We start from the raw sequence: 24,214 nt of genomic DNA on the forward strand, positions 1-24,214 counted from the left end.
GTCCCGTGGTCTGGTTCTACGAAAAAATAGGTAAAGGGGAACAAAACAGGCTGGTATTGAGAGAAAACCAGTTTCTTCTCAGATAAAAGGCTGAGCGAACCTTTTAAAGTACACCAGGTTATGGTGTCTTTTGGTTTAAAAAGACTTTTTTTAAACTTTTTTAAAAATCAGTTTCCTGGAGTCGGACATGATTTTTTTCTATTATTATTTTAAACTTCTTTACACTTAAGAAGTTGCCTCCTAGCCAGAGATTTTAGCTTAGTGGTGTTAAGCGCCTGCCTGGCAAACTCGAGGTCATGAGTTCAATCCCAGGTACAAAAATAAATAAAATAAAACAAAGATACCTCCTAGGCCAGGCATGGAGCAGGAGAATTGCCAAGTGTTTGAGACCAGCCTAAAGGCCCCAACTCAGTACTACACACTGGAGATGGATTTCAACATGAATTCTGAAGGGACACAGATACTCAACAGCATGGCATTCTTACAAGGAAACCTGTGTGTTTCCTCCTCCACTGCAGGACCTGTTATATTCAAATGCTAAGAAGTCATCACCTGTTCTACATAAGCTTCCTGATCCTAGACTGCCCTAATTCCAAAGCATTCATTTCTAATTCAATTTATTCTCTGGGAGGTCCAAAGTTGGAGCCCAAATGGTTGGTTTGTCCTGTTTGTGATCTGAATTTATTTCCCACTTTCCCTAGGTGACACTGAGGTGTGTAGTGAAGGGTCTCTGCTGTAGCTCACGATGACAACTCTTATCCTTGTGTACCTTTTTGTTATGGTCAAAGATTCCGTTCCTGGGTAAGCAGGTGAAGTTCCTATTAGAAATGCAGAACCGTGTGTGCATGTGTTTAAAGTTACATCCATGCCCTAAGCGAGCCACCCCCAGGTTCTCCTGGTCTGATCACCCTGCACTCCAGGACCCAGCTCTTATGTGATGCAGGCTTGACGGGCAGGAACAGAATTGTATGCATTTCTAGTGGCTGAAGTTGTCTGTACTGTGTCCTGGTTCCAGTTTTGTCATCCTCAGAACTGTGGCCTCAGTGCCATAGCTCCCATGATTTCGTTGCTGCTTGCCTTAAAACAGACCTATTTCCAAATTATGTGCTCACCTGAGTGCTTGTTAAAATAGAAGTTCTTTCGCCCTCACGGGTTCAAATATGGTACCCGGGATCCTTTTTCCTTCCTATGCATGAAAGCAAGATTATGCTTCTTGATCCTATCACATACCAGTCTCAGGGAAGCCATGACTCTACATGTAACTGCAACACTCAGGCTAAAGAAGCCCTCTGGAGGCATTGAGCGTGTGTGTGTGTGTGTGTGTGTGTGTGTGTGCATGTGTTTTCCTGGGGACTGACTCCAGGGCCTTGTGCATAGTAGGTAAGCACTCTAGCACTTCACTGCATCCCCAGTTCTAAAAATTTTGAGACAAGAGTCTCTTAAGGTGCCCAGGCTGCTCCTGAACTTTCAATCCTGCTGCTTCTGCCTCCTGAGTAGCTGGGATTACAGCCATGTGTTGCCATGCCTGGATGAATGTTTCACAAGCAATTCTGATGTCACTGGGCCACATTTTGAACACTGCTTAACTGATTTTAAAAAGCTAGTATATAGCATTAAATATTGGTCTTGTCAGATGAATAACTTCATTGCACATCTAAGACCTTCAAAGATAATATTCTTTATTCTGCTAATTTAAGAGTTCACACATTCTCATCTATCATTTGATTACAATAACATTTCCTCTGATTACTTAGCATCCTTTACCATATTTTTCTTCTTTTTTTAAGTACGGGAATCAAACTCGGGACCTTGCACTTGCCAGGCGCTTGTGCCACCGAGCTGTGTCCCCAGCCATAGCCTTAATTTCTGTCGCTCTTCTATGGCCCAGGCCTTACACGCAGCACTTATGGCTGACCGCCTTACTCCCTCCACTGTGAGACAGGCGGACTCCAGCTCCTGGGGCTTCAAAGACTCTGTAAGATCTGCAGGAACTCAGCTGTGTTACTGTCCTGTCTTCACTGGCCACCTGGAAGGCCCTAGTGACCCTGACATGCTGCAGCAAGCTCTTCTCCTAAATGGTACTTACTTTCTCTATGCTGGAAATGTTTCTGCCCATGTCTGGCATCTGTTTTCTAACCTTGATGCTTCCCACAGCATGAAACGTTTTCAGTATTTTTTTTTTGTAGTAAAATCTTTTATCGTTTCCCTTATATCTCTTAGGTTTCATGTTTAGAAAAGACTTTCCCACATTACAGGTATAAAAATATTTTTTCTGGAGCAATCTTGTCATTTTATTTTTTTCCCTCGAGAACTAATTTTTGTGGAAACTGAGGTAGAGTTCTAACTCTAATAGCTAGTTGCCTCAAAGTACTATTTATTAAATAATCCACTTTTTCTCCATTTAAAATCCTTTTTATCATATACAAAATTCTTCTGTTCCAGGATCTTTTCCTGGACTTCCCTCCATGTCGGCCCTTTGGTCTGTCTGATACACAGTCTGTCACAGAGTGAATCCTTGCTTGCAGGAAAGTCCTTTGGGAAACCTGCTAGGACACGTGCCTCGACCCACTCAGCACCACTCCAAACCCCTTCCGTTGCCGCTCAGAACTCTCTTGGTTTCCCCCACCTTTACTCTTCCCAATGAACTTCAGAACCAGTTGAATCTCATCTTGCCGAAATTATATTGAATTTATGGGCTGAAGTCAGAAGAACCAAGATCTTTACAGGAACGTGTAGCAGTGCATGAACTTACGGAAAGCTCTTAGTAGGTCTTCTTGATTCTCTTAGATTTTACCAGTAGGCAGCTTTATTGTTTACAAATAATGGAAGGGAATTCTCCCCTCGCCCCTCACCTGCCTCACTGCAGGGGTGGGTGTTGCCTTCACACCAGAACATAACAGCACACCCCTGAATGGTTCCTGATTCTCCCGGGACACCGTGGTGTCTCACTCATTCTGTACTAGGTTAGGATGTTTCTTCTTAGTCTTACCAAGAGTTTAAATAAGGAATAGATTATAAATGGTACCAAATATCTTTTCAGCATCTGAAGAGACTCATAAATTCTTCTCTATTGATCGAAGCTAAAATAAAGAAACATGAGCAGCCCTACTGCCTCCTAATTCAGCCTCCAGATCCTTTGTCCATGCCAGGAATGGAAAACTTTTGCCCAAGGATGGGCCTGAGACAAAGCCCCAAGGGCTGCCCATCAGGCAAGGTGCCAGAGGCCGTTCCAAGATGCCTAGGCCTGTGGGGTCTGAGAGGCTTGATTCCTTTCCTAGGAAAGGAAACATTTTAGGGCCAAAACCCCAGACAAGAAAGAGCTCTTGGGGATAGAAGATGAATTAAAGGGAAAAAGAGGGGTCAGAGTAGGGAGAAAACCCTCATCCCATGTCCCTGTCACTACCCTACCCCACAAATCAACACACAGATTCAGTGCCACTCTGAGGTAGGGTTTTAGTACCTGAAGTGTCCTAAGACCTCTGTTCATGTGCCTAGCAAGTCCTTCTGGTCACCCTGAAAGCCAGGGCACGCAGGCTCAGTAGTGTTGCCAACAGAGATGCACAGAAAGCAGTGAGGCCCTCAGGCTCTTAGGAGAAACAGGGATTCCTTCTCCTCAACCCCACTGTCAACCACGAGTGCCCTGTCTCCCGCCAGAACCACTCTCATCTTGCTCCTCACACCAAGACAGGTGGCCTCACTACCCCTAGACCAGCCCTTGCCAATAATTACCTAGGCCGATCACTACCCGCTTAGCCTCCACCTGCCCTGCACCTCCCCTCCTACATCCCATCCTGGGAAAGGGGCGGGGGCCTGGGCTGGGGCTCAGCCACACACAGCTGCAGCAGACCTGAGGCAGAGCCACCCTGACCAAGGCCCTCGTCTCCACAACACCTCGCCGTGTCTGCCCTGCCTGCCAACGGCTGGGTGTGCGGGTTGCCTCAAACACAGAAGCAACAAAGAACAGAAAGCGAGGGCAGAGCCCAGTCTGTCACAGTTTCAAGAGGCAGATCAGAATGGGATACCGGGGTGGCAGTCTCCATGGACGAACTTGTCTTCAGGCCACAAGAAGCCCTAGCCCAAACGGAGGCGAAAGGTGGCAATCTCCATGGGCTCCAGATAGAGGTCCGTGCTGTTGGAGGGTGAGGCCAGCGGGTAGAGCAGGGTCAAGGAGGTCGGCTGCAGGAACACCACATCCAGGCCATGGAAAAGGCTTCCCAGGGCTACCTGTGGGAGAGAAGGGTCAGTCAGGTGCTACTGTACCTGCTAACAAGCACTTCATCTCTGAGGACCACAAGGCACAGGGACAAGATAAGGGTGGCCACTCTTACCACACTTACTCAGTACAGTTCTTGAATTTTTTTTTTTTTTTTTTTGGTACTGGGGATTGAACTCACGACCTCACGCTTGCCATGTAGGTGCTTACACCACTGAGCTAAATCCCCGGCCCCAGTTCTTGAAATTTTAACCAGAGTAATTAGGGCAGAGAAAGAAAGGAAAAGGATACAAACAGGAAGGGAAGAGTCAAATTATCCTTGTTTGCAGATCACACCATCCTATACTTATAATACCCAAAGGCTTTTAGAGCTGATAGATGAATTCAGCAATATAGCAGGATGTGAAATTAATCAATAGCTTTAGCCAGGCAAGGTGGTGTACACCTGTAATCTTAGCACCCTGGATGGCTGAGGAAAAAGGGTTACGAGTTTAAAACCTACCTGGGCAAGTTAGTGAGACCCTGTCTCAAAGTTTTTTGTTTTTGTTTTTGTTTTTAAGTTCAGGATATAATTCAGTGCAAAGGTCTCAGGTTCAATTCCCAGTACTGGTAGAAAAAACAATAGTGTTACTATACACCAATCATGGACTAGCTGAGAAAGAAATAAGGAAAATAAGTCCATCACAATAGCTTCAAATAACTAGGGATCAGTCTAATCAAAAAATGAAAAGCCTCTGCAATGAAACTTTTAGGACACTGAGGAAAGAAACTGATGCAGACACCAGGAGATGGAAAGGTCTCCCAAGTTCATGGATTGGTAGAATTAATGTTGTCAAAATGATCGTTTTTATCGAAAGTGTTACACAAATTCAATGTGATTTCCATCAAAATGTCAATGACATTCACAGAAGTAGGAAAAACAATCTTAAAATTCATTTGGGGAAAAAAAAATTCACTTGGAAACAAAGCACCACCACACCCGGCCACTAGATTCGAAACTTTGAAATCACTATAAAAAACAGGGGAACACCTCAAGCCATAAGCCCAAGCAAAGACTTTCTGAATAGATCTCCAAAAGCACAGGAGATAATAAGAATCAACAAATAGGACTACATCAAACTAAACAGTATCTGTACACCAAGGGGAAAACTAACAGAATGGAGAGACAGCCTGCAAAAGGGAGAAAACCTCTGCCAGTTACTCTTCTGACAGGAGTAATACTGTATCTATAAATATAAATATATATAAACTAAATCAACACACACAAAAAAAGCCAAATGGGCCAATCAATAAGTGGCCAAATGAACTGAAGAAACATTTCTCAAAAGTACAAATGGCCATTAAGTACATGGGAAAAGAAATGTTTAACATCTTCAGCCGTTAGGGAAATCCAATCTCACTTTCCTGAGATTTCCTCTTACCCCGGTCAAAATGCATTCATGGAGAACACAGAAAACAGCAAGGCAGGGGCAGGGCTGGAGCGGGGAGAGAAACCCTGTGACACTGCCGGTGCGAACACAGGCAGGCGGGACAGCGTTCCGGCAGTCAGTACGCAGCTCCTCAGAACACGGAAACAGCTACCCTTTGCTCCAGCTCTGCCGCTCCCGGGCACACACCTGCCAATGAGTCAGCATACTACAGGGACACCTGTGCACCTGCGGTTTGCGCGGCATAATTCATAACAATCAAGCTATGGAACCACCCTGGGGTCCAGCAACAGATGAATGGGCAAAGCAATGTGGTGTAATATGTATAAAAAAGGACAAAATTCTGTCGTCTTCTGAGAAATAGGTGGATCTGCGGACCAAGCCAGGCTCACATCAATACGGCACATTTCCCCTAATATTCGGAATCTTAAAAAAGATGACAAGACTGCTGGGGATTTAGCTCAGCGGCATAAGTGCCTGCCTTGCAAGCAGGCAGTCGTGAGTTCGATCCCTGGTACTGATAAAAAGGAAAAAGACAAAAAAAAAAGAAAGATGACAAGAAAGAAGGGAGCTCATTATTAGCCAAGAGCTAGGAATACAGAGAAGGGCAGCGAGAGGTAAGGGAGGACAATGGGGGATGGATATACCAAATACACACACACTGCAAGCCCCCAAAAACGTGAAATGAGATTGAGAGGGGGTAAAGTGGGGTGCAGGGAATAGTAATGCCTGAAGTATGTTATGTGCAAGTACAACTCTGCCACAATGAACACCATGAATTTGTATAACTATTAAAAGGAAAAGAGTAAAGAAATAATCACCTGAAGGGCCAGAGTCCAGTGTAGTGAGGCGTGCTTGCCTGGCATGTGCACGGCTGGGTTCTGTCCCAGCACTGCAGAAAGTAACACCCGCCAGGAGCTCTGCCGCCTTACAGGAGCAAAATGCTTCACACATACTCAGCTGTGGCCAGTCTCAGGCTCAGAGACTTGCTCAGCTCCAGACCCTGCCGTGGGTCTCGGGGTAGGAACTGTCACAGTAAGTGTGAGTCTTTGAGGACAGGACCACGGTCACGTCTGCATCAGTGGTATCCGGCCCACGGCCTGGCACGTGGGTGCATTTGTCAGCGGCCACTGACACCGTGGGCAAAGCTTCCAGAGGAAGATGCAGTGGGTCTTGGCTTGGTTCAGGGTCCTAGGCCTTGGTGGAACTGCCCTGCCAGGCCTCAGTAGCTCCAAGCGTGGGCCAACTGCTTTCCCCCTTCCTTCCCGACACCCAGGAGTAACTCACTTTCTCTCTCTCTTTTTGAAACAGGGTCTCACCAAGTCTCTAAGTTGCCCAGGCTGGGTTAGAACTTGCAGGCATTTTGCCTTAGCCTCCCGCAGAGCTGGGGGTACAGGCATGTGCCACAGGTACAAGCCACTGTGCCACTGGCTTGGCACAACATGTCCTCCCCCACCCTGTCATCCAGCTCTCCCCAGCGGGCCACCTCCGGCCTCTCTGCAGAGCTCTGCCTCCCACACCTGGCCCTGCTCACCTTGCCTTGGCTTGTGGTGCAGTTGAACCCCAAGTTCTTGGCCTCGAGACCACAGTCAAAACCCTTGCGGTGTAAAATGAGCGCTGCATCTGCCGAGAGCAAGTTATCCTCCTGGGAGAGCGACAGGATGCGGGCAGTGAAGGGCAGGCTGGCACAGAGACAGGGGAGGGCGGAAATGGGCCCTGGAGGCCAAGGCTGAGCAGGGTGCTCACCTCAGCCTGGAGCGTGCGGAGGTTGAGCAGGTGGAAGTCACAGGGCAGTGAGGACGCCAGAGGATGAAAGGTTTGCAGACTGGGGCCTGGGAACAGCGTCTTGGCGACAGGCAGGGTGAACACCGGGGCATTCAGGTGCATGGAGGTCAGGTGGCTAAGGAGGGATGGGTAGCTGGTGGAGTGGCTGTCCTGGGCCTGTGGGAGGGACCAAGAGGAGGGTGAGGGCACAGCCAGGATGAAGGCGAAGGGGAGGTCAGCACAGGCCACCTCCCCTGCCAAGAGCCTTCTCCCTGGATCTGGCCCCAGACCTTGCACCTCTGAGCCTTTGTGCATGACTACTTCCCATGTCACCCAATTCAGACAGGTTGCTTTTCTCTGGTAATTATCTGTGACGTGCACATTGTCTGGTAATTATCTGTGACGCTGTCATGAGCAACACACTCATCAGTGACATGTCCCATCAGAGAGAGAGACAGACAGACAGACAGACAATGTAAGACAGACATCCGCATGAGTGGGACAGAAGGGTGGGAGATGAGCATCTGATGGAGCAAGTGCTCTAAGCTCTCTGGGGTCCCCAGGACGCTCCACATCCACAGTGCCAGTCTGGTGCCCAGGGCCCTGGGCCCTGTGACTCTGCCCTCGATGCCACACTCACAGGTTTATGAACAATGCCTCCAAAGCCCCTGCTCTCTTCTCTGATCCCTGGCCCTAGCACACCCAGGATCTCAATTTTCCTCTTCTGACCAGGCCCGGGGGCTGCTGAACCCCTGCCATCCACCACTACAAAGTCTTAGCAGCCACCCCGACTTCTGTCCACCCAAGGCTCAGCTGTCCAAACCACCAACACATCCTATTGGGGCAGCCTTTAGACTGCCTACCTGCTCTCTGCGGCTGGGCTTATTCGCAGAGGGCCGAGGCCTGAGAGCATCGCTCCTGCTCCTGCCCTTCTCTGGGCGCCCTGGGCTCTGTGGCCAGGCTTTCATGGCCACTGCAGATGGCCCAATCGCCCTAACACACTCAAGCTTAGCACCCACCACAAAACCTCCTGCATGGAAATTCATCAACCCACACTTCTAAACGGTAGCACTTGGGGTCAGTGAGGAATGAACTATGCTCAATGGGAATGAAAATCTGATTTTTTATTTCATTTTAATTCACTGGGGCAGCCCCATGTGGCTGGTGACAACCACACAAGACGGCATAGGTCTGGTCTAACCGAAGGAAGTTGCTGCCAGTTCCCATTCCACGTCTTAGAGCCTTCCACCTGGTCAAAGCCAAGCCTGGCCCACACCCCTGCCAGGACAGTGTCTGTAACCTCCACAGCTGCACCACGATCTGTTCCTCAGGATCTGGGTGTGCACGTCCATTTCTACCGCAGCCCTACTCACAGTTTCTAGAGTCAGCAGCACTAGTCAGCTCCCAGCACCGCAGGAGCTCAGTGTCTACGCGGCGGGCACAGCTGAGCCACTGACCCCTGGGCACCAAGCAGTGGGCTCCAAGTACAGTGACAGCCTGCTGGGCATTCCCGTCACCCAACCTTACCTTTTGGTCACCGCTCTTGCTGCTGGGAAAGATCAAGCCCCTAAACAAGGCTGCCAGTTTGGAGAAAAAGCCAGGCTGGTGGGGCAAAGAAAGCCATGAGATGAGCAGGGACAGGTAAAGGGCTAAAGGGCTAGGGCAGGGTGGAGGCAGCAGAGAGGGAGGTGGGAGACAACACAGGGGCACAGACGACAGAGGGAGAGGCAGAGTACCTGAGACGGTCAGCAAGACGCAGACAGCTACCTGCCACAACCCGAGTTAGCCCTGCTCTGCCTGTCCCTTCCTCAAGCAGATACCACCATCACCCCGTGACAAGTCTGCCTGGCCCCTGGGCACCGGGCCCAGGTTTACCTCACTGCCCGTGGTTCGCCGTTCAAGCAGGAGACGGAAACGGTTCCAGGTTCTCTTGTTGTCCTTCAGCCCTTGGCCCAGGCCCCGGTTATCATCCTGCATCAGCCGCCTGTCCAAGATCACCTCCAGCTGACCTGGGGGAAGGAGGAGTGAGCCCAGCCTGCCACCCCACCCCATCTCTGAGTAGACAGCTTCCGGAAGTGAATCCCCAATGCAGCCCTGAGAAAAAGCCCAGGAGGAAAACCAGGAGCTCAGGCAGTCGGGACAGTGCAGCTGGGAGGGCCGAGAGTGGTAGCCTTGTGCCCCTGTCCCTCAGTGAGGAACCCACAGGCCAGAAAGCACAGCCACGCACTGTGAGTCAGGAAGGGGGCCCTGGTCCGGGAAACCCGGCAGGGTGCCCTATCTGGACTGGTAACAAAAAACAAAGTAAGTAAGCAATCAGGGGCTAAGAGCAACACTGTGCCAGGGTGGCCAGATTCCCTCCCTGGCCTCCAGCTGTGCTCTGCATGGCAGGGGACAGCTGGGAGGCTGGTGAGCCAGACACCAGCTCTGTAGAAGTTGGCTATGACACGGACAGCCAGGCGATGGATGAGAAGAGGCTCAGAGGCCTCGGGGCTCCCTGGGGAACACAGATGGCTGACAGTCACCTCCACATGCCGCCCCTCCGCCCCAGCCCCAGTACTGGGAGTTGAACTCAGTCTCACTGAATTATACTTCAGCCCCTTTAATAAAAAAAAATTTTTTTTTCTAATTTGAGACAAGGCTTTGTTAAATTGCTCAGGTGAGGCTTAAATTTGCCTCCTGCTTCACCTTCCCGAAGTGCTACAGCTACTCCTGGTACCACCGTGCCGGGCTCCCAGCACTTTTTTTCTTTTATAATTTTAACACAGGGTCTAAGTTACTAACTTGGCCAGGTTGGGCTTGAACTCGAGGTCCTCCTGCCCCACCCTCTTGAATGCTGGGATTACAGATGTGTCTCACCATGCCTGGCTCATCTCTAGGTTTTTATTTTTTCATTTTTTGCAGTGCTAGGGATCAAACCTGAGTGTCACACATGCTAGGCAAATGCTCCGCCACTGAGCCATGTCCCCAGCCCTTTCTGTGCTTTTTTTGTGAACGTGTGTGCAGAAGGGGCTCACTGGGAAGCTGATGGATGCTGGGCGAGTTTTCCTGAACTTTGTTGTTGTTATTTTGTTTTGGAGTAAGGGTCTCGCTCGGTAGCCCAGGCTGGCCTTGAGCTCCATATATACCCCAGGCTGGTCTCAAACTTACAATCCTCCTGTCTCAGTTTCCTGTGCTGGGACCACACATGTGTACTCCCATGCCTGGTGCCTCCAGCTCTCCTGACGAGAGCCAACATCCTCTCCCACCCGGGTGCTAGGTCCTCCCTCACCTCTGCTCCCTCACTCTGATTCCTGTGCTTTACCACAGGAAGCCCCAACACGGAAATGGATCCCTTCTATGGTAACAACCCTTTCCTAACACACCGTGCCACAGAAGGGCGGGGGCTCTGGGGTACAGCTCGGAGTCACGAGGCAGATGGGCCCGCTGCTCCCTGCAGAGGGCAGCAGGGCCCAACTCCTCCTCAAGTCCCTACCCCACCCCCCAGTCCTAGAGGCACTGGAGCTCAGCCTGCACAAAGGCTCTGTCCCACAGAGGGGACGCCGAGGGCCTCAGAGGCCACCAGGTCCAAATCCCATCTTGCCCTGAGGCTCGGGGAGCCACCCACAGCTTGCCCAACTGGCTGGCTCTGTCTCCAGATCAACATTTCTGACACTCTACTTTTTGGATGGGCTTTAGCATCTTGCTATATATTCCAGGCTGGCCTTAAACTCACTACGAGGCCCGGACTGGACTCACATTTGCAGTGTTCTTCCTGCCTTTGTCTCTATCTCCTCAGCTTCTCAAATGATGGAATTATAGGTGTACACTGATAAGCCTGGTTTGGAGACATTCTTAAGAATTAAACCAAGGGCTGGGGATTTAGCTCAGCGGCATAAGCGCCTGCCTTGCAAGCAGGCAGTTGTGAGTTCGATCCCTGGTACCAATAAAAATGAAAAAGACCAAAAAAAAGAATTAAACCAAAAGGGCCTGGGGGTTTAACTCAGCAGGGTAAGTTTCAAGTTCAATCCCTGGTACCAAAAGAAAAAAAAAGAGAATAAAAAAAAGAATTAAACCAAACTGGGTATGGTGGTACATGTGTATTATCCCAGCACTCAGCAGGCTGAGGCAGGAGGATGGTTGTAAATTGGAGGACAACTTGGGATACAAATCACTATGTATCAAAACCAGCCTGTATAGACCAAAAAAAAAAAAAAAAAAAAAACTTAAAAAGGGGGCTGGGGATTTAGCTCAGCGACATAAGTGCCTGCCTTGCAAGCTTGTGGTCGTGAGTTCAATCCCTGGTACCAATAAAAATGAAAAAGACAAAACAAAACAAAAAAAAATCAGCCTGTATTGTATATTGAGTCCTTGAGTCAAAAAAGTCAAAATACATCATGTATGAGTCCAAATTCCTTATGATGAATATTATCATCATGTATATCTAAATGTATCAATAAACTTAAAAAAAAAAAAAAAAAGGAACCAGCAGGCCATGGTGGTATGTACGTTAATTCCAGCACCCTGGGTCATAAGTTCAAGTCCACCCAGGGTAATTTAGAAACTTACAGTGATGCTGTCTCAAAATAAAATTTGAAAAAGGCTGGGGATGTAATTCAGTGGGAAGGCCCTGGGTTCAAATCCAGTACTGGGGATTAAAAAAAAAAAAGAAGAAAGAACGTCATCCTCTCTTTTTTCTCTTTTTGTAAGTATTTCACTAAAATATTGAGCATGAGTGTCCCTACAGGCACCCCTGCCAGAAGGGTCACACACCTCAGCAAGTAGTTTCCATTTAGTACCTGGTGCCTCTTGAGGGATCCCACGGGACCCCCACCACCCACTGCCTGTGCCAGGGTGACGTGGAGCCTGCCGCCCCGTGTCCAGGGAGACTGGCAGGAGCTGTGGCTGCTCCCTCATCCCTTCTCCAACATGGAGGTGACTGACAATGACAGGGAAGAAGCTAGGGGAGGAGGCCATGGCAGGGGACAGGCCTCCATGGCGGGTGGCTGCTTCTGGTGTGAACCCTCGTGGCCTCCTGCTCCCCGCTCACCCTTGCTGAGGCTGGAGACACCCAAGGCTTGGGCCGTGTGCAGCGTGAGGCGCCTCTGTGCATCCTGGATGTAGGCCATGACCGGCATGGGGTAGAAGTTGGCCTGCAGGGGCAGCTTCTTCAGATACCGCCGGCGCTGCACCTGTTGGGAGGCCCAGCCAGTCAAGGGCCTCTGTGGACCGTCTGGGCCCTCAGAGTTCCTGATTACACACGCCACATTCATGACAGCCACCAACACAGTCCCCCTTCTGCCCTGGGGAGCCAGATGTCACCTGAAAGCCATTGAGGTCTGTGAAGAAAGTGCCCTGGCTGTCAATGTCTGTGTGGATGCGCAGGGCCAGCTCCTTGTTGACATAGTCCCGGATGTCCACCAGGAATGACACGTCCAGAGACAGCCCCTCCACTCCTGGGCACAGGGACACGGGAGAAACACAGAGAAAGACAGAGGAGCACAGGTTGGAAGCTACGCTGGGGACACTCTGCCCAACCTCCTGGGAGAGTCCCAGGGACGGTGTCTCTGTGACTTTATCCCAAGACACTAAGCATCCTGACTCAAAAGCTCCATCTGTTGGGAACAGATGTGTGAACACGGAAGGTGTGCAGAGGGCACACATCACAGACCGAGGCCCACATCTCCCCCACCACCTCACCTTCCAGGTTGTACAGTCGGACCACCTGATGAACGTGCTCGTAGCAGGCGACCACCTCTGAGAAGAAAGGGCCCTCAGTGACACGCAGCACGGGTGGGTTCTTCGGGACGTAGGGCTTAGGAAAGAGGAGGCAGCCACTGAGACGGAGGCATAGACAGCTGAGCAGTTAGCAGCCTGAGGCTGGTCAGGAGATGTTCTCATCCCAGGGGACTCTGCCCACACCTTGGGCCCCACTGTGACCACCACCTGCGCACCGACCTCCCTCCCGGGGTAGCAGACAAGACCCCAGCAGGGAGCAGTCACCATGGCCCTCTGCAAGCTCTGTTATGGACACCTCCCCGGGCCTGCCAGGTACCTTGGCCTGGTCATCAGGCAGGAAGAGGTAGGCACCGCTCTTGTCTTTGGACGCGCGCGTGCCATAGACGAGGAGCTCCATGTCTATTCGCTGTTCCTGGTCCTCGTCCATCCTTTGGACGCTCTGTGAAAAACTAGAGCTTTAGGCCTGGCCTGGCCTGGGGCTACAGCATGCAGCTCAGGCTCCCTGGAGGCCCTGTGTTAAGGGTTCACTGTCTGGGAGTGCTGCAGGGAGGAGGTGGTAGCTAATAGGCAGGGCCCAAAGGAGATTTGGGGTCATCAGAGTGCCCCCTCTCCTGTCTCCTCTGTCCTACCCACAAAGGGAAAGCTCTGCTCTGCCACAGGCTCCCACCATGATGCGCGGCTCCTACAGGTAGGTCCACTGGGCCAGGGGCCAAAACCCCTGAAATCGTGGCTAACCCGACACTGTGTTCTTTATAAGTTGATGAACTCGGGTATCTATTACTGTAACAGCCTAACGCGCCCAGCTTTCCCAGATTGCTGGCTCAGCATTGAGACAGCCCATGCCCGGTCACCATCAGTCACTGGAGTGGAGTGGGCACAGCCCTACCAGCACGTACATTCTCTTCCACTCGTGACCCTGCACAGCACCCCTGGCCCTTTACCTTGAGGAGCCCGGTAAGGCCTGAGAACCAGACCTGCATGTAGCGGTTACTGAGGACAAAATCACTGCCACCCGAGTCGATGAGACGAATGGGGAAGGCTTCATGTCTGCTGACCGACAGCCTCTGTCCATGCAGGTAGATGCGCACGGAGGAGGAGAGTGTGCGGTGTGTGTCCAGGCCCTGCTGCACCTGCAGCACACTCAGGCCCAGGGCAGGCAGGCGGAGAGGCACAGACACCTGTGGGCACAGGGGTGAGGACACAGGCTGGGCCACGCATCCTGGGATCCCAGTCTCTGTTTCCTAACAGAGAGCCTGGGCATGTCCCACATCCACCAGAACCTCTGTCCTCTCCTGAGTGTCCCCTCTTGTTGGTCAGGTTTTCTCAGTCTCAAATGACATTTGACAAACTATGAAGTAGCACTGAGCAGGGTGGAACACCTGTAAACCCAGCACTCTGGGAGGCTGAGGCAGGACTAGAACTGTGAACCCTGCCTGCCTGGGCAATTTAGCAAGACTCTGTGTCAAAATAAAAGTGAGTCGGGGGGCTGAGGATTTAGCTCAGCGGCATAAGCACCTGCCTTGCAAGCAGGCGGTCGTGAGTTCGATCCCCAGTACTGATAAAAATGAAAAAGAAAAAAAAAAGTGAGTCTAGAGAGGTAGCTCAGTCATGGGTTTAATCTCCTTGTGCTAAACAAAACAAAACAAAACAAACCCTACAGAGTGGTACCACATGAGGCTTCTGACAAATACTCCTTGTTGGTAGTAGGAGACTGAGGAAGCAAAATCTCCTGAACCTAGGAGTTGGAGGCCAGCCTGGGCAATGTATAGAGAGACCATGTCTCAAATAATTCAGTGAATAAATACTTACAGAATGAATGGACAGTGGGGCACTGTAACTCATACTTCTATTATTATTATTATTATTATTATTATTATTATTATTATTCTCTTCCTTTTAAAGAGGCTCAATGCCCAAGAGTGTAGCCCCTGTCCCCAAGATGCTCACCGCCAACCTGGACAGTAGGTGGGGCCACAGCAGGGTGATGGAAGTGAATGATGGGGCAGAGGGAGGACCTGGGAGAGGCCACCACAGACACAGCTCCGCCTCACCTGGTAGACATTGGGGACCATGGTGGTGGCTGAGCTCCAGTGGGCACTGATCTGCACGGCCAGGGGCTGGCCATCCTCCGACAGGACACGCACAAGGGGCGAACTGACCAGCAGGGACACCACACTGAGCCGCTCCTGCTCCAGTGGGTTGAAGATCACCACAAACCTGGGGGGGAGAGGTGACAGGGCAGGACCAGTGGGCAGGACAGGGCCTGCATGGGGGATGGGTGCAGAGTGAGGAGGGGTCTGTGGGCCTCGGGGCACCTGGCCTAGCGTGGCTCACCTTGGCGAGGCATCCAGCTGGATCACTGTGCGTTCCGGCAGGGCATCATGACTGGAGCGGGTGTCATCCTGGAGCAAAGCAGGCGGAGGGAGGAGGCATCAGGCACCAGGCCTTCTCCCCACCTGACCAGAGAAAGGGAGGACCCAGCAGACTCAGCGGGGCTCACCACTTGGAGGAAGGGTGTCCCAGGCTCAAAGTGGTAGGTCCCCTTGTCCCTGAGCACTAGGTAGTGGGCCGCATTGATGATGACCTGCTTCAAGCTGACAAGAGAGCGCAGAAGCCTGCACAGACAGCACAGGGAGCCAGAGATGACCACAGGGCTGGCCCTCCACAGCTGGCCCACTGCCCACCATCTGTGGGTGCAGGGAATGCTGTAGAGTTTTGGGGGAAGGAGAAGGCGCCCACCTGACCCCGTAGTCCATCACTACGACCTCCTTGGCAGTGCCGGTGATGGCATCGTGGTGCTGGAAGAGCCCCAGAGTGCGTCGGGCCTCCGTCAGGAGAGTGAAGTCGGACAGTGGGTACCGGGCAGCCAGGCCGGAGTGACGGGCGTGTGCCACCGCCAAGCTGTACAGCATCTCTGCCCCACTGCAGAGAGAGGGGCCACTGCCTGCCACCTGCCCGGCATGAAAGGCCAGTCCCCATCTCCTTCCTGTCACTCCTCTGCCACCCTGGCCTCCTGCAGGCCCAGCTGGCCTTCAACCCCAAAAGCTGACTCCCCGAAGCCCATGATGGGCATCTCACCGCAGATGGACTTCCAGGACTCGATCCAAGCTCTTGTAGAACGGCCGGGAGGTGTAGTACCCTGTCCAGTAGTGGTCCTCACGGTCCGCGTAGGAGAAGAAATCCCCACTCAGCACTGGAAACCCTGGGGGCCGGGCCCCCGGCTCCACCCCTGTCCTCTTGTACAGAGCATCAAAATAGTCTGACAGGGTGCCAAACTGGGCCTGTGGGGACCCCCAAACCAGCTCCCATCAGTTGCAGGGCCTCCTGGGAATTAAGGCCACCAGTGCTGCAGCAGCTGGAGTGGGGGTAGGGGTGGTAACTTTGGCTCATCTGTCTGTCCTCACAGAAGATAAATCCTGAGAGGTAACAAACCCCTGCTGGGAGCCAGCTGCGGGGAGCAGGGGTCCCCCCAGGAAGACCCCAGGCTGCAGCTCTAGGAGCCCCGACCCACCAGCCAGCCACCCACCTGCACATGGAGGTCAGGCTTGCTGTTGAGGAAGTCGAATATCCGCTGGTAGCTGAAGAACTGGGCATCCCACTCCTGAGGTTTGTCATATCGGAAGTCATCGCCCAGTGGCACCAGCAGGACATTGCTGCGAAACAGCCGAGATTTCTTCCGGTACTGGTCCAGAAGCAGGGCCGCCCTGGGGGGAACAGGATGTAGGCCTTGTTGGAAGCCAGAGGGTTACGAGATCAAGGAGCAGGGCCACCCAGAGCAAGCATCAGGCCTCTGTGGAGCTGGCTGGCCTCCAGGGACACAGCACAGAGTAGGAACGGGTACCTAGGACCCAGTGTTCTCTGGACAATTCCTCTTTCTGCTGAGCTGCAATCCCCAGACCCTGCATCTGCATTCCTTGCCACAATTATTCTCCAGATACAACAAAGATGCCTGAACTTTCCCTTCCTATAAACTGGCCCCTACAGCCAGTTTACAATGTGTTTTTCCAGCCAGTGCTCTGAGCCAGGGGCTCTGAACTGCATAAAGACAGGAGGGTGGAGGGTGGTGTACGGAACCAGACCTCCCTGGACCAACCTCTGCTCCACTGTCCACAAGGTGTGCAGCCCAAGGTTACCAGCCACCACACTCATAGTCAATTACTGTGCTTTCTGAGTATGTTGATCGGCACAGTATCTTCACCCTGAACCTCCTGTTCTGCTCTCTGAAGCCAAGAGTGGAGCCTTTATACCTAAAAAATCTCCTCTGGTTTGGGGGATCCCAGCTCTGAAGCTACGGTGAATGAAGGCACACTGCACTGCAGTTAGAGAGCCTAGGCTCAGCTAGGATGGTGGTACACGCCTATTGTAATCCCAGGAGGTTGAGGCAAGATGACCTCAAGTTTGAGTGAGGTCTGGGTAAATTAGCAACTTAGCAAGATATTGTCTCCTTATATATTTTATATATAAAATAAAATGAAAAGGCTGATGCTGTAGGTAAGTGCAAAAGCCCTGGGTTCACCCAACCATACCTGCACCTCCTAACACCCAAAACAGAACCCAGACTCTGGAGTTAGATTATGCCAAAGCCAGCTCCACATAGCTGGGTGACCTCAGGCAACCTCTCTGGGTTTCTTTCTAGTAAAATGAGAATAATATCAGATAACATTAGTATCTTTACTAGTATCATTAATCCTCACAATGTTATGAGAATTAAAATGAATGAAAGCATTTATATCTAAGCACTTATAGTGGTGCCTGACACATGATAGGATTATACATAGACATCTGGGTTTTTTAATCCATATGCTGGGTAAAACCAATACAAATTTAAAACTTTATAGCACAACTTAAACGTTCCTTCCTGTTTTTATTATTCACTATTATTATCTGCATTGCTGGGGATAGAACTCAGGGCCTCATACATGCTAAACAAGTGCCCTACCACTGAGCTACCACTGCAGATCTTCCTGATCTCCTGTTTTTAGATCAACCTATTAAATGTCCTTTGATGGGTATTGTGGTTTGGGCACTAGTCTACTACTACTGTGCTGGTTCGACTTGTCTTCAGATCCCTCAAAGGAAACCTGCCCCTGATCTATCAGCCCTGGGAGCCTCTCAGACCAGGGAGCCATGTCCTCCCCCTGGGCTGCTCTCTGAGAGCCCGGCCAGCCTCAGAGACTGCGGCCGCTGCTGGGAGAGTCATGCTTGCTTAACAGCCAGAGTTCTTCCTGCAATCAGTGTGCAGATTTCTAGAAACAAAAGACCACTTTCTTTCCCTTCTGGTCACATGAAAACCAGTTCAACTTGTTACATTCTTAAGGTTTTGGCTAAATCGCTGGTTAGGTCACAGATAATCAGCACTTTCAAGGACAGCGGGGCGATTTTAGCCACATGGACATGGCTATTCTCTCATCTCTGCTGTAACTATTCTCTCAAAGGGGACAGGGAGGCTGGAGGCCCTATGAGGGACTGAATGGCCACGTGAATGGGCTGTGGTCCACTGCACAGGATCCTGCTGACTTCTGGCCAAGTCAGAATACCTGAGCCAAAGAAAGGCACATTAGCCTGAGGTTTGCAAGAAACTGTACCAATTTACAGGTCATTTGCCTCTGATCACTCAAGTGGCTCTGATATGGGAAAGCATATCCGCTGGGGACAGTAAGAGCTTTCTGGGAAAGGTGGCTCCTGAGTGCCATGCCAGTTTTCCAGGGAGACTTGCAAGGAGCTGAACTTGCACCTGAGCCCACCCTGTTTTTCAGCTATGTCTGGCATCACATAGCTCCCCAGCCTCCTGGCTCCTCTATAGAGTGAAAAATCAACACCATGCCCAGGCCAGGGCTGGAGGCCAATGCCTACCTCTCTGCCACGTTGGCCTCTGTGATGGCCCGGGGTGGCACCTTCCAAGGGCAGTTGATGCGCCCACCAGGCAGCCGTTTGAAATCAAACTGGCAGCAGATTTTGGGGTCAGGGCCACAGGTATGGGGGACATCATAGCTGTAGAAGGGCATCATGTGGCAGAAGATGTCTGTGCTGGAGTCTGAGTCTGCAGAAGACACAGCATGTGGTCATCCATCAGCGGGCAGCCTCAGGCGCGGTGCACAGGGACTTCAAGAGGGCACAGATCTAAAGGCAGCCCTGACAGACAGCGAAACTCTAGTGGGACTCAGGCTATGGGACTTGCAGGCAGGGGACAGACACAGGGGCCTAAAGGGCACATAGGGAGCCCCACAGAGGTGAGAGGTCAGCACGACCGTCCCCTCCCCTGAAGGACAGATCACTCTGGCAGAGAGACCTGAGAAACTGTGGGCTCATATTGCCCACCAGTCTGCTCTTCCCAGTGAAGGCTGCACTGCCCAGAACCCGCTGCCCTACCTGGCCTTACCCCATGTTTGCCTCCACATGAACTCCAGGCTATGGGTGGCAGCAAAGTGCTTCTTGATGGCATAGTGCACCCTCTGAATCAGCATGCTGGTCAGGTTGGCACGGCGCAGCAGGTACGGCATGGTGGAGCTGTGTCCAAAGGGGTCCACTGCCCAGCCAGAGCGTGGAGTCACACCTGGACATGGGATTACAGAGACCCTGAATGTCTCAGAGTCACAGGGCCTAACCTCGGCCTTGCCCATCTCTTACAACTCCAGCTCATGCCCTGGCAGAGACTGGAAGATGCCACCACCTCAGGCCCGCATTTTGGCAGAGACTGGAAGGTGCCACCACCTCAGGCCCGCATTTTGGCAGAGACTGGAAGGTGCCACCACCTCAGGCCCACATTAGCCCAGAAAGGAACCGCCCCCAGCCCCTGGTCCCTGTGCCTTACTACCCCTTGTCACCATAACCCAGGCCCAGCTCCAGGGTAACCCCACTGGTGTCCCCACCCGCAGGGTGTCTACCTGGACATACCGAGGTTTCTCTCCAGCCACTGGTGTCCCTCAATGAGCTGGTCAATCAGCGCGAAGTAGTGGGAGTTGGCCTCATCTGGCATCACCCAGCCTCCCGTTGCGATCTCCAGCTGCCCATTTCCCACCAGCCTAAGGAGGAAGCCACATTCAGGATAGGGAGGGGACCCATGTCCAGGCCTGCCAACCAGATGACGCTGGCTGGGCTCATGGGCAGTCCACCTGAACCTGGGACCAAGAGCACAAATACTGGCCCTGCTTCCCTGCCAGCCCACCCCATGTCAGCTGGAGTTTACATATCACAGGACCATGTCTGTGTTCCCAGGGGGCAGCCCCGTGCTCTCTCTCCACGGACGCTTCAGCAACTGGTATCTCTGACACTAACTGTCACCCTCGTCTCTGCTGTAGCTGTCGTGCCAGCGCCATAGCATATGGTAAGATCTGCCCTCCCTGCCCAGACTTGTATGACAGTACCAGACCTTTCCCACTGCCACTAACCTTCGGACTGCCGCCTTCTTTTGGGCACTGATGTTGTCCCACCACTTGGCAAAGAAGGAGACTTCTGCCCAGAGGAAGCGCCAGCGGGAGTCCTCCTGGAGCTTGATCACCATGCTGTTGAGGATGTGCTGTGTCTGCTCTGTGTAGTACTTGTCGAAGGTCTTGATCCAGCCTGGGGGGCCAAAATGGGGGCCCCTGAGGACGCCACCTCCTCCTCCAACCACCCATTTCTCCCCCAGCTCCTGGTACCCCTGCCGTGGGCTCACCTGGGTCATTGTGAGAGTGTGGCACCACGAACACCTGCAGGTCCTCGGCGTCCCAGTCATGTGGGCTGTAGGAGATGTCAAAGCCCTGTCTCCACACACCACCCTCCACGTTGTCGAAGGGCAACTCCTCCGACACTGTCAGCATCTGCAGGCAAGTAGGCAGCTCAGTGCCTGCCTGTGCCCACTGCAGGCCGCCACCACCACCTACACTTACCAGAAGCTCTGGCTTCTGGCCCCGGCCTCCCAAAGCAAACTGGCAGTCCTGGGGGGACACGGAAAAGAAGCTAGGCCTGGGTTCTGGGGGCACCACCCAGGAGCCATTGGCTGTGTGGTAGGGGAGCAGGGCGGGTAGGCTGTCCGCATTGGCTGTCAGCTCTAGCACCGAATCCTTGATGTGGCTGATGATCTCATGGTTCTCCTCCAGCAGCTGCTCCAGTTGCTCAATGCGGTTCTGCAGCACAGAAATTTGGCTCTGCCAAAAAACCAGAATGCACTCACCTACAGCTCCTTATGCCCCAGCCACCTGCCTAGGAACCACCTGAGGCCTGGCTGTGAGCCCTCCCCCTCCACGGAAACCAGACCACAGGCCTCCAGGGATGGTAAGTCCCATGCACATCACTACTGAGGACTGGATCCACCTGGAAGCCTGAGCATTCTCTAGTTCACAGATGGCAAAGATTTCAGGTCACATACAGTGATCGGTGCTGCCAGTCTGGAGCACAGTGCCCAGACAGATCCATCACATCAGGGCTTAATGGGAGAAAATGCTGCAATCAATTAGCAATGTGCTAAGAATTCCAGGGCACAAAGTAGCAACATACACTGCCATTTTTTTCCTCCGTCTTTCTCTTTCTCATTTTTTTTTTTTTTTTTTTTCCCTACTTGGGCTGGGATGTAGTTCAGTGGTAGAGCATTTCTTAGCACTTAGCATGGACAAGGCCCTGAGTCTGATCCCTGGAACCATAGAAGGAAGGAAGGGAAGAATGAAGAGCTAAAAACCTGCCTAGGCTGACATGACTCTCTGTCTGGGTGACAATCCAAGCCCAGGTGACTTGTAGACACAGGGATCAACAGCCAGGCAGGACTCACCCGGGGGAAGTTCCCACCACTCTGGTGTCGGGCAGGATCATGCTGCACTCGGTCCAGCATAAGGTAAAGGGAGAAGACAGCCACACAGAAGATGGCAGCCCCACACACGGTCACCTGCTTCTTCAGTTTCATGCTGGCCTCTGAGTGCACCTGGCAGAAGAGATGCCATCTGTAGCTTTGGCATGCAAATCCCTTTGGGGTCTTTCTACCACATGCCCCAGTGAGTTCCCAGGCATTACTAAGGAATGCCTATTTCCAGCTCCAGCAAAGACAAGCTTTCTAAGCACCAAATCCCCACCACCAGCACCACAAGTTGTGGACTGAGACCCAATCATGATTTCCTTCTTTTCATTAAGACTCTAAAAGAACAATTAAGTAGCACATCTAGGACTGGTCCTGCCTGGACCTGGGAGCAGCTCTGCCACTGAGGTGGAGAAATGTGCTCCCTCAGCTAAAATGTAAGCTAAATACATGAGTTTGATCCTCGGTACCAATAACAAACAAACAAAAAAAAAAGAATATTTTGAAATTCAAGAGGTCGTTGAAAAAAAAAAAAGAAAATGTAAGCTAAATGGGTCCAGGGTGAGAGTCCTAACCTCCTGAGTACAACCATCTTCCCTGGGGGTCTGGCTCCTGGTACCTGTCCAGGCTTCTGGGCCATGTGCTTCTTCAGATGAATAAACTGGTCTCTATTTTGTTTAATTCAAAGTACAATCCTGGCACTCTGGGAGGCTGAGGTATGAGGACCACAAATGCAAGGCAAGCCTATCTTAAAGATTTCTGTCTCAAAATAAAAATACAAAGGACTGGAGATCTAGCACAGTGCAACAGCCCTCGGTTCAACTCTCAATGCTGCAAAATAAAACAAAGATACAGCGAGAGGCAGAAGAGACATGAAGGTCTCTCTCTCCCCATGCACTGGGCTCGGTCTCAGCAGAAATTGCCTGGCACAGGTTCTGTCTCGGTAAGAACACGGAATACATTTCTAAAAATGAAGAAAGGAAGAGAATGAGGGAGGGAAGGAGGGGAGGACAAAAGGAAAGGAAGGAAAAAAGGAAAAGGGGGATGTTGGGGTGCACCTCAGTGGCAGCGCTCACCTAGCATGCGAGGTCCCGGCGGTAGCGGAAAAAGAAAAGACAAGCTCGGATTCCGCCACACAGCCAGGCCTAGTTCTCCCCTGAGCACTGATTGCTGCAGTGCAAAACTTTGAGCCGCGACCGGCAGCGACCGGGGTCCACCAGCCGGGGCGAGGCCTGCGGCCGCTCCGCCGCCGCCTCCGCGTCCTGCCCTACTTTGCGCTATCAGATTCCGCTCCGCAGCTTCCGAGAAGTATTTTTAGCTCTCGCGGCCGGGTCCAGGCGGGGGCTGGTGGGGCGGCACCTGCCTGGCTCTGTGACCACCGTCCCCAGTACCGTGGCGCCGCCCGGGCCTCACATCGCGGCCCGGCCCGCACCGCGCGTCCGCAGCAGCGCGCGGGGCGGGGACCGCGCGGGGACAGGGACAGGCACAGCCCGCCGCGCCCCGCCCCGCCCCGCCGCCGCCTCCGCTCCCGCGCCCCCGGCCCGGCCAGGCCCGGCCCGGCGCCGCCGTCGGAGCCCTGGACCCGGAGCCGCCGGTGGCCGCACTGCGCATGTGCAGCCCCGCGCAGAGGCGCGCAACTTTTATTTTTTCTGAGTGTTCCTAGAGTGAATGCATTGTCATAGGAGCAGACACGCTTCTCCTCCCCGCCACTAGCCCCGCGGAGAGCGAGGTGCGCCCTCTGCTGCCGCCCCCATGGGCAGGCGACCCGGGTGTCCCGCACTTGGCTCTTCGGGCAAAGGGTCTTCTGTGGGTTGGGGTGCTGGTCTGTCGCACACAATTGCGAGTGTCTCTTTCCTGCCACCGAATGGTTGTGCATAATTTTAAAGCACCCTAAAACATGCTTCAATGGACATCTCTAGAAAGTCCGCGTGTGAGTGCGCGCGAGCGGTGCCAGGGATTGAACACAGGGCCATCACACTGAGCTACATCCCAGTCCTTTATTTTTCAAGACAGGATCTTGCTAAATTGTTGCATTCCCCAGGCTGGACTTGAATTTGCAATCTTCTATCCACCGCTTCCCATAGTGCTGGCGCTACAGGCGTGTGCCACCACGCCCAACTTTTCTTCTCCTGGCTGCACCTGATAGGAGCTTCCTCCACCTCCCCTCCTCCCCTAACCCTACAGGCGGTTGGAATGTGAGAGGGGAGCCTGCAGCAATGGCACTAGTGCCCCCTGGAGAAGGACTGGGGGGCTCCCTTGTCCTTTCCACCTTGTGAGAGTACAGCTAGAAGGCGCCATCTACCAGCCGCACGCAGAATCAGCTCATGTCTG

The 24,214-nt window shown here is 52.4% G+C and overlaps 1 protein-coding gene across 6 annotated transcripts; it reads right to left on the minus strand.

Annotated features, from left to right (window-relative positions):
* Window positions 1-1,658: 1,658 nt before the first annotated feature.
* Window positions 1,659-23,444, minus strand: Man2a2 (mannosidase alpha class 2A member 2). Of its 6 annotated transcripts, none has more exons than XM_063250060.1 (24): window positions 22,960-23,444; window positions 21,863-22,012; window positions 20,988-21,245; window positions 20,774-20,918; window positions 20,508-20,679; window positions 20,014-20,141; window positions 19,499-19,672; window positions 18,973-19,159; window positions 16,646-16,823; window positions 16,198-16,400; window positions 15,859-16,041; window positions 15,620-15,734; window positions 15,454-15,521; window positions 15,171-15,336; window positions 14,061-14,297; window positions 13,436-13,558; window positions 13,081-13,195; window positions 12,703-12,836; window positions 12,431-12,572; window positions 9,280-9,413; window positions 8,932-9,006; window positions 7,387-7,581; window positions 7,175-7,285; window positions 1,659-4,224 (listed from the first exon to the last, which is right to left on the minus strand). In XM_063250060.1, the coding sequence occupies exons 2-24, from the start codon at window positions 21,992-21,994 to the stop codon at window positions 4,072-4,074; spliced, it is 3,528 nt and encodes a 1,175-aa protein (XP_063106130.1). In that variant the 5' UTR covers window positions 21,995-22,012; window positions 22,960-23,444; the 3' UTR covers window positions 1,659-4,071. The 6 variants fall into 6 exon arrangements, with proteins under 6 accessions (XP_063106130.1, XP_063106129.1, XP_005006327.1 ...); XM_063250059.1 differs by lacking the exon at window positions 8,932-9,006 and having other exon boundaries at window positions 20,988-21,035; window positions 21,156-21,224; window positions 22,960-23,440; XM_005006270.4 differs by lacking the exon at window positions 8,932-9,006 and having other exon boundaries at window positions 20,988-21,035; window positions 21,156-21,245; window positions 22,960-23,439.
* Window positions 23,445-24,214: the final 770 nt, after the last annotated feature.

This window comes from Cavia porcellus, unplaced genomic scaffold, assembly GCF_034190915.1.
Source record: "Cavia porcellus strain 051 isolate PalLab524CR breed Dunkin Hartley unplaced genomic scaffold, mCavPor4.1 scaffold_6, whole genome shotgun sequence".
Taxonomy (NCBI): domain Eukaryota; kingdom Metazoa; phylum Chordata; class Mammalia; order Rodentia; family Caviidae; genus Cavia; species Cavia porcellus.